This window comes from Atractosteus spatula, chromosome 8 (genome assembly GCF_055471065.1).
Source record: "Atractosteus spatula isolate fAtrSpa1 chromosome 8, fAtrSpa1.hap1, whole genome shotgun sequence".
NCBI lineage: Eukaryota > Metazoa > Chordata > Actinopteri > Semionotiformes > Lepisosteidae > Atractosteus > Atractosteus spatula.
In genome coordinates, this window is record NC_142713.1 from 19,436,485 (window position 1) to 19,446,538 (window position 10,054).

Below are 10,054 nucleotides of genomic sequence, written 5' to 3' on the forward strand. Positions count from 1 at the left end.
CGAAAAATTAATAGTAGTAATAGTAATAATACATTTTGAATAATTTAAGAATAGCAGAGATCGATGACTCATAGCACCTTATTACGGTACAAAATGTCAAATAATGTTTCGAACCAGTGCCAGTACCACAATTTATGCATATTTAATCATTAGGTAAAAGCGTATGGGTCATGTGATTGTGCGGACAAGCATTGTTCTCATTAACGATGAGAGAGATCTGCATAAGGCAGGTACCAACACCAATGACCTGCCGAGCGTTTTTATTCCAGAGGTTCCGGCTTCTGGCAGCATCTGTGCATCTTGACACCGCCCCTTGACCTTTCACCGTATAAAAGCCGACGGAAGTGTTGGAGAATTGCTTCCTGTTTTGTTTTTTTAAACCACACCGAAGGAGTTTGTGTTAAATGCTATCAAATCATGGATATTTTAAAAGCTGAAATAGCGAGGAAAAGGAAGCTGCTCGAAGAAAAGGAGCTTGTTGGTGTGAGTTATCGGTGTCCAATGGAAAATATTCAATTTTATGATGGTTTAAATGCCTTTTTTTCCCGTCTATCACTCGGTGTTACCCGCAACGATAACCTGCTTTATACTTATGGATATGTGTGTGTTTACAACACGCTGTTTAGTATACCAATATCACAGTAAAGGACTAAGTAACATTAAGAGACCCTTTCCATGGGATTTACTGTTATAACCGAAGTTGTCGACAGCATTTTAATAAGTCTGTAGTATTTAAACACGAAGTTTATTTTTTGCTCGTTTCTGTCCAATTCTAAATGTTAAATCGCTGCATGGACGTTAAATGGACTGCTACCTTTCATGAGATGTTAAACTAAATACTTAAATTATGTTGAGTGCCATAACGTCAACGCTTGTATTGCAGGAGTCAAAGAAATTCTTCAAACGCAGCGAGCTTGCCCGAAAAGAAGAAGAATCCTATTATGAAAGATGTGGTTATAAGGTACTGTGCTGATATATTTATAGATCTGTGTTCAGAAAGCCTTAAACAGGTGTTTCCCTGTGTGAATTTTAGGCGTTAGATCGGGCCAGAACAGTTACACATGCTGTGAGTGAGCACAGTTCATTGGAAACTTAGGCACTAGGCTGTTAGTCGAAAACTGGTTTCATTTAAACCGCTGTGAATGAGTAGAAAACCAAAGTGCAACTCCTCCTCTCTACCTTTGAGTCAAGAACAGCACAGCTAAATGGTAGCAGGACTTGTATATATTTGTACAGTGACAGTTATCTTATGCAAGGAAATTATAGCTTTATGAATAATATTTTGTTCACATTCTGAAATTTCATGGAAAAAATAAGATAAAATACAGTATATGACAAACCATACAAGTTTAATCATTTATTCCTTGGGGAAATATTCCTTAAAATCAATGGACTTCATTATTTGCCAAATACAAAAAATACATGCACTCAAAAAATAGCCAAAACTAACAAGGATAGGAGGTCTAGTGTACAGCTGTACAGTCTTTAGATTAGGGAGAAATGTGTTTATAGGGACAATCTCGGGAAGATTGATTCAGTCCGGGTCATATACTTTGTGGGGTAAATTGTCAAGGTTTTGAAAAACTGCCTGTCTTTCGTCTTTGCACTTCATGAGATCTCAGGTGTGGATGGATGGTCACTGACCTAGAGTCTCTAAATACATTGGGCTGAAGTTGTATGACACCTGATGCTTTTAGTGAATCACCCTTAGGTTCCAACACACCGGTTTCTGATTATCTGATTTTAGATCTCTTTTAAAGTACAGACTTGTTTCTCTTTTCTTTTGGACATCAATGATGTCTACATACATTTGCTTCTCTTTAACTTGTCTTGAACTGTACAATCACAGTGTTTACCCAGAATATCAATTTAATGTAAGATGATCAAATCTGTACCTTATTTTCAAATTCCAACAGTTATCCAGTAGTTATGCATGGTGTGTCTGTTTGCAAACCAGAGCTTTTTTTGGCCTATCAGCTCTTGTTACAGCTTTTCTTTCTGATTCCAATCATGTGTTTATCTGTGTATTAGAATATTTTGCACATATGAATACAATGCTTTCTATAAAGGTTCTCTGGCTTTCTTAGTGATTTTTTTTGGCTTGTTCTTCGGACCCTGTCTTTATAACATCTAATGCTGCTTTTCCATCCTGTCTGCATTGCACTGTAGGTTGTTAATGAGAAGCCAGCAGGAAAGGTATGGGAATAAAGAGGGCAAAGATTTGTCCCGGCGGTAGAGCAAAATTGGGCATGCTGAAACACTGATTTTTTTTTTGTTGCATTTTCTTTTACTTACAGCATGAACTAGAAAATTGTGAAGTTGTTTTGAGCAGAAGAAAATAAGTCTTGGCTGCACCAGTTTTAAACACAAAACTTCATAGGGTGGAACTAATTCCAGTTATTCTGGACATTTTAATATTCACACTTTAATATATTTTAAACTCACCCTTTTGTTTTAGATATGGATAACAAATATTAGTGACCTTTTATAAAAAAAAAAACATGGAAAGGCTGAATCTTAGCTCCAAGTAAAAAGTTCCCCCTTTTAATAGTCTGTTGCTTTTTAGCAGATATTGCGGTGCTTCTGACAGTCTTCTGAGAGATCCCTTAAATTGCCTGTTATCTTTTTTTTACAATTACCTCTTTTTGTACTGCTAGCTGTAATTGGGGAGAAGTGCATGTGCTTCTGAAAGCATGATTAAATTGAATTATTTAAAAAAATACACTTATGTATTTTTTAAAATAATGGAGTACTAGTGAACAAGCATTGAAAACACTTTCTTTGTTTTCTGCATCTGTTCAGGAAGAATAAAGAAATTGAGCAGAGTGTCTTGTAGCATGGTGGTTCCCTTTTTTCAAGGCAGCTGGAGTTGTTTGCTTAACTGTCCTTTTTAACATCTTTTTAAAGTATTAATTTGTCCCATTAATAATTACTTTATTTGCAGAGTATAGGCAAGTGTCACTGTGAGAAGCAGGGATAGTAACATTGTGTGAGCAAGAATCTAAAGAGTTAAAAAAAAACCTGTAAAGTGTCACCTTACTTATTGGTGTTACAGTATATGTTTAGTTTATATTTGTCATGAATGATTACCTTAAAATCACGTTGGTTTATTATATAGCTGTTGAGAGGTGTTGCATGCAATTTAATTGTATGTTTAAGACAAGTTCTGTGTTCCAGAACAACCCAGTGCTATACTCTGGATCATCTAACTGAGGATCAGTGTTTTCCCTAATTGACCCAGTTTTTTCCCTGTGTTTAGAATCTTGATAGATTCCCATGCAAGTATTGTCTCAAATTCATTTCAGTGTTGAAATACCCTTCACGAAGATGGCGTTGTTCAGTGCGTTTTTTTAAATATTAAAGCACCTTTGTTCTCTATTTTTTTTTCTGAAGTAGTGAGGTGTTATATATATATATATTAAGTGTTTATAAGAAGCATCAATATAAAATGTTGATGCTCATTAATGTTGTAAGCAGATGACATGTTAGTATCTATTTTGTATGCATTATCAATGTCAGTGGCCCTTTAGAAAGGAAAGTTATTTAATTAAATATATTACAAAATAAAAAGTAATAAATTGTTCATATAATTTTTACATTTACAGTATCATGTTTAGCATGGGATCGTCAATTTGGTTTTAATTTAAAGTTACAGCGTAAAGAAGATGAGCCTGAACCATCGACCTCCTCCAATCCTGTATTGGAACTCGAACTAACTGAAGAGAAGCTGCCCATGACGCTTTCACGACAGGAGGTAAGCCTCATGCAGCAGTGCAGAAGATGCCGTACCCTTCTCAAGGCAAAATGTGTTGTACAGAACATGCTTGTGTTCAGGTGTCGGTGCATGTGCTTAGCTTTTTTCTGAACTAATTTGGTGAAAGGTGTTCCAAGATGGACTGTTTCTCCTCTGCAAAGGCCACAAATACCCAGAATCCTGTCATGGATATCATTCTAGTCCACCCACTTTCTCTTCCACTTTGGAAAGTCCATGGAGACTTACAGATTGGAGTCTGTGAAAAATCTAAGAGCTTTCGGTGATTACTTTGAAATAGGCCTTTCATTGGGTTTTTTTTTATCTCCCGAAGAGGTGTTCATGAACTCAAGACACTGTTTTTAGGAATAAACATTTGCTTTCTGTCAGACAATAAAGGATATTTTTAGCAATTAATGATTGTTGCTTTGACTGGAAAAGTTCAATTAAAATGATATATATGTCCGTCAGTGGCCCCAACCCTGATCCCAGAGGAACACTATCTTCTGGTATTTGTTCTAGCTAATATGTAAAAGGTCAAATGGGATTTGTAATTGGCATCTATCCTAAACCGGTTTCTTACAGAACTGCTTTCGTTTGGGTGTACTGACTGAAATTTACTTTTTACTTATTGTGGAAGTAAAAATCTAAACAAGCAAGCAGCTCAGTTATTAATTATTAGTACTGCAGATTTAGAGCTTAGCTGAAATGAAAATCAGCACCAGGATTGGGAACCACTGCTCTATATTTGCATCTGTCTTTTTTAGATATAATTACGTAGTATTTCCTCCATTCATTAAGGTCATCTTGTTAAGCAATTGCATAGTTCAAAGTAAACCAAAGGATCTACATAATTTTTAAAATCTAGGGACATTCGGATTAGGTACACAAGCATTGGTATTGGTGGGATGGTTATTATGAATTTTATTTTTTACTTTTTACACTCATATTTTTAACCTGCAGTGTAAAAAGAATAAAGTGTCTTGTAGACATTCAAAAGTAATTTAAAAATCAGTTTATTAAAGTGAGAATCAGTCACCAAGCTTACACTTTTTTTTATAGGTGATCAGACGTCTGCGAGAAAGAGGCGAGCCCATCCGATTGTTTGGCGAGTCCGATTACGATGCCTTCCAAAGGCTAAGAAAAATCGAGATTTTAGCCCCTGAAGTCAACAAGGTACATCTTTCTTCTGAAGAATGTTACCAAATCTTCCCATTTCTGAATGAATAAAATCTGCATCCTGTGATTTTATTTTGCTTTATTTTATATGATCAGGTGTTCCTCTCATTGTTTGGTTTCTCATTTCACACTCATTTGTGTCTGTCAAAACTTTACTAAAACTACAAAAGGTGAAGCTTGCTTCTGAAGTAAAGAAGAATGTTTATGGTTAGAACCTTTCTTGAACAAGCCATTTATAGTATGATCAGCTTACACTGTTATTTATAACATTTATTTAAATCTCGGTACATGGATCAAAAGGTTAGTGTTTTATAATATAAATTGCTCCATGTCTAAAATATAGATGTTAATTTTTAATGGAATACCATTACATTTTTTCACCTATTTATAATAGTCACCCTAGGTATGTAGTTTCATTCAATAGTGAAATACTTTCACAAGAGAACATCATAAATATGCTTTCTTTAAAAATGGTAGCTTGAATGAATAAGCCTATTTGTAGATCTTAGATCTTTGCTCATCATGAATTAATTGGGTTCCAGAATTGTCAGCATAAATTAGATTTGATTTCATTTTAATTAACTATTATTATTATTATTATTATTATTACTACCCTTTAGTTTTTGTGACATTTTTATTAACAGGGTGTAATTCTGCTCTCTGATTTATCATATAGTCAGTGTTAATACTTTTTTGGTTTTATTCATAGGGTTTGAGAAATGATCTGAAGGCAGCTCTGGATAAAATAGACCAGCAGTATCTCAATGAAATCGTAGGTGGTCAAGAACCAGGAGAGGAAGACACTCAAAATGACCTGAAAGTCCATGAAGAAAATACCACCATTGAAGAACTGGAGGTGATGTCATACTATTAACAGACATTGAGGAATGGCAGTGGTAACTTTGTTTTGAGAGAACTGTTTGTGTTGGACTTGTATGTAGTCTCGCCAACAGCTGCTTTGTTTAAAATGATGGTTCTCGGATACATTTTGAGTGTTAAAGGAAAACAATTTACCTCAGTGAAGTGTGCAGATAAGATATCTTCCACTTCATGCCTGTATCTTGTATTGCATTTGAATTTGTTATATAGTAAATATCTAAAGGCATTACAGATGCAACTTCATACTTTATATTTATTCAATTGCAACTTTAATACTTTTTTCCATGTCATACATAATCCTGTAAAAGTATTATCCAAATTTACCTTACAATTTGTTAAATTATATTAGCATGCCTTTCAACACAAGGTGGTGCCGTTTTACTTCTTGAAATAGAATCAGTAGAACATGGATGTTCTTTTTATTGCTGCAGTAATGTGCATTTCTACAATAATGTAGTGAACACTCCAATATAAGTTTTCTCTTGAATGTTCTGAATTCTTTTGGGTTGTTTACAACATTTAAGTTGAGTGATTTTCTCTGGTTTGTAACCTTCTTTATATCCTTAAGTTTTTTGGTAATTAGCAATGTGAGCTGTGACAATACATTTTTGCTCACATTCCACATTTTTACAGAGGGAAATCTCTTCTCACTATGAAATGTTACTTTCAGGCTTTAGGAGAATCTCTTGGACAAGGTGATGATGATAGAGACATGGACATTATAACTAAGGTTCTAAAGGTAAGACACGGGTTACTGAATGAGTGAAAATATATTTTAATACATCTCTATAAGTGAAGCTAAACATAGCTTCATATAGCTCAATATAGCTGCAAAAAGATTGTCTTTTACATCTAGTTTTCAAATTTTTTTCCTTTTTTTTATTGAACGAATTGATAAATGTATTATGGCAAATTGGCTTTTTAAAGACTATTTCATTTTGTGACATCTCCAGAATACCGAGTGGTTAAATATTTCCTGTTAATCAGACAGTACATTTTAATTTTGCAAAGTTCTGAATTTGATTGCAGTAGACATGAATGAGTCATGGTCAGAATTTCTACCAAATATTCATGTTAATAGAAAAATAAAGACCGTTGTTTTTAAACATTTTTAAAACAAGAAGAATGTAGACTCGGATAGCTTGTTGACTTTTTTGGAATGCGTTTTAACCACTAAGATGTGTGTTCTTACTTTTTTCCAGTTTCTGCTTGGCGTGTGGGCAAAAGACCTGAATGGTCGAGAGGATTATGTGAAGAGGAGTGTACAGGGGAAGCTGGCCAGCGCCACCCAGAAACAGACCGAGTCTTATCTCAAGCCGCTTTTCAGGAAACTGCGTAAGAGAGTAAGAGCTGAAATTTGTCTCTGTAAAAATTTGCATAGCTCTTCACTTTTTGATTTACTGTTGTTCTTTATCAGTTCAACATTGCATGAGAAGCTTGCATATTAGTCTTTTAGAAATATATTTGAGGTTTAGTGAATGTTTTGTTAACTTTTTTTAGTGGTGATTCAAATCCTAAAAGTATAATTGTAACCAGTGTGGCTTAAATGCTGATATTCGTTCAAGTTTTTATGTTTTAGTTTAACATGGGCTTTTATTAATCCAATGAGCTACATATCACTTGCCAAATTATTTTACCTGATGAAAAATGTAGAAATCTGTTTTGCTTTTCAACAGAAACAGATGTTTTTTTTTTAATCGCCATTGTACAGTTAACCTCCACAAGCCAGTTGCTGTCATTTTCTGGTGTTCATAAGTGTACTTATATCAGATTAAATGTTTGGTGATCAAGGTTATCTTCTGATCTGCTATTTTAAATACTCTAAAAACTTGACCTTTGTAGACCATCAGTTGGTTCACTTGAAATGTGTGCAATCTAGTATTACCTTTTCTAGGTGGGATTAGATGACAATTTGATTTTGTGCTTTGTTTCAGAATCTCCCAGCAGACATCAAAGAATCAATCACCGATATCATCAAGTTCATGTTGCAAAGAGAATATGTTAAGGTATTTAAATCTTTTGAATCATGTGTTGCTGTTGCTGTTTTTATAAGTTTGATCTGGATGTACTGTTCTTTCGGGTAATTAAAAGTTTTAGAATTGTAGCCAGCAGTAAGATAGCATCCATCAGTAGAACAAACCTGCTATTTTCTAGGCTTAGCACTTTGAAAAAAATTGAAAACATTAACTTTTACAAGACTTGTTAACTTTCCAAAACTGGAGATTTAAAACTGAGAAAGTTTTGCTTCCCAGGGATTGCATTAATCTTCCAGTTTTATTTAGATCTTTTCAAGCTTACAAACAAGAACTTGGCAATGAAGGGCATAAAGCTCAACCGTGTTTCCACTGAAAGGAGAACACAAAATATTGACTGGATTTAAAAAGCAAGTATAATCAGACTGTTACATTGCTGGCTTCACAGGCGAATGATGCCTATCTTCAGATGGCTATTGGAAATGCCCCATGGCCCATTGGTGTGACTATGGTCGGCATCCATGCACGTACCGGTCGAGAAAAAATCTTCTCCAAACATGTGGCTCATGTCCTTAACGATGAAACTCAGAGAAAGTATATTCAGGTAAAAGAATTTAAAACACTTTTCTTTTGTGTCTCTGTTTCATTGATGAAGAAATCAGTGATTCTTTATAGGGCAGGCTCACTATTTGCATTAAACAAGATTTTGTTTTCGATTTCCCTATATTTCTTTTTTGAACTCCTTCAAAAGTAGGTATGATACAAACTGGTACATGCTCTTATTTATCAAAGACTGCATAACTCCAATGTATACCAATTATCATAAAAATGTGAAAAAACTAATAGCATTAGTTGTTTTTAATGCCACTAAGTGGACAAAATCGTGTGCTTCCTTAGAAAATAATGATACAAAAAGGAGAATTTTTCACAGTGAAGTGTGGATTCCTGTATGCACAGCGATGACATTTGTTGTTTTTGTCTGTGCATTGATTTTCCTCTAGAGGTCTGGTTTTATAAAGCTCTTGTCCTTTCTCTTCTGCCTAGGGACTGAAAAGATTGATGACAATTTGCCAAAAGCATTTCCCAACAGACCCTTCTAAGTGTGTGGAGTACAATGCCTTATGACCTACTCTTCTATACCATTGATTTCCTATATGAAACTGAAGACATGGACTTCTAACAACAAATGTGATCTTGTTCATGTTTTATGTTAATGTAAATATTTTTCTTCCTGGGGAGTGTTCCATTACTATTTTATTTTCATTTATTCAGTTTAATGTTGGAGACTTTTGTGTACTTTTAATTTGGACTAATTATGACACCACTTATCAAACCACAACCCAGTTTAAATTTTTATTCAGCAGTCTTTTTCTGATTGGTTCACATTTTAAAGTGAACAGCTCTTGCCAGGGTGTGTAAGTTTTATTATGCAGTTCTAGGCTTATGATATTTTTATAGCTGTATTTAACACTTTGGCCAACATTAGTTAAAATATAAGTAAATGTAAACTTTCATTTTAAGCGTTCTCATTCTTGTAATGTTATTTCTGCCATAAAGCCGTTCATTTAACCTACAGTAAAATGTCTTTGATCATGTAAGTGTGCCTTAGATGTGTTTTATAGTTGTGGCAAAATTTGAGATAGTTATTTTCATGTCAAGATCAGTATAAAAATGTCATCTTGCAGTGGGTGGTCATGGCTGTCAGCTCAGATTTATTTTAAGAAGCTATGAAAGTGGTGAGTGGGTGGTGGAGGAGGAATTTCATTGAAATACTCATCATCGGTTGTGCTTATTAAATCACTACTGACAGCATGAAGACAAAATGGGGTCATCGTTCAGTAGAGGTTTATTGCTTTAGAGATTTAAAAACACATTCTGAAATCAGAATTTTGATTTTACTGAAACAAAGTTTGTTTAGATTCAGTTACACCAGCTAAAACGCAGACACAATGACGCTCAAAGGACTTGAGATAATCTTCCATTAATCTTTAATAACTGCTTGAAAAAAAACATGGAATTAAACTGTTGTCCATAAATTGATCAAATCAATTAAGTGTTCACTGTTTAATTTCTCGCAGGAAAATGACCCATTTATACATATCATACACATTTGTATTGAATTTTTATTTTTCATATGGGGGGGGGGAGGACATTAGATCTACAGGTGTTCTGCTTTTTTATTTTGGAGAACTGAATTTTTTAAATGAAAGTATCACGACAGATATAGAGGTGGCTGCTTCTCTCCTTTACAGTGATACTAAATCCATAGTCA

General features: G+C 34.3%; 1 protein-coding gene across 3 annotated transcripts; it reads left to right on the forward strand.

Moving 5' to 3' along the window:
* The first annotated feature begins 362 nt into the window (after positions 1–362).
* prpf18 (PRP18 pre-mRNA processing factor 18 homolog (yeast)) lies at positions 363–9,831 on the forward strand. Of its 3 annotated transcripts, XM_088923599.1 has the most exons (11): positions 364–483; positions 884–961; positions 2,170–2,196; positions 3,650–3,754; positions 4,814–4,927; positions 5,640–5,786; positions 6,480–6,548; positions 7,012–7,152; positions 7,744–7,815; positions 8,231–8,386; positions 8,827–9,831. In XM_088923599.1, exons 1-11 carry the CDS (start codon positions 418–420, stop codon positions 8,905–8,907), a joined length of 1,056 nt encoding a protein of 351 aa, XP_088779725.1. In that variant the 5' UTR covers positions 364–417; the 3' UTR covers positions 8,908–9,831. The 3 variants fall into 3 exon arrangements, with proteins under 3 accessions (XP_088779726.1, XP_088779725.1, XP_088779727.1); XM_088923600.1 differs by lacking the exon at positions 2,170–2,196 and having other exon boundaries at positions 363–483; XM_088923601.1 differs by lacking the exon at positions 2,170–2,196 and having other exon boundaries at positions 3,656–3,754.
* The last annotated feature ends 223 nt before the right edge of the window (positions 9,832–10,054 follow it).

Bases quoted from the DNA above. Each gene is read 5' to 3' on its own strand.
- prpf18 (XM_088923599.1), top strand. From the start codon at position 418: ATGGATATTTTAAAAGCTGAAATAGCGAGGAAAAGGAAGCTGCTCGAA. The intron at 6,549-7,011 runs GTAAGACACGGG...ACTTTTTTCCAG, and splicing joins TTATAACTAAGGTTCTAAAG to TTTCTGCTTGGCGTGTGGGC. The intron at 7,816-8,230 runs GTATTTAAATCT...CTGGCTTCACAG, and splicing joins TGCAAAGAGAATATGTTAAG to GCGAATGATGCCTATCTTCA.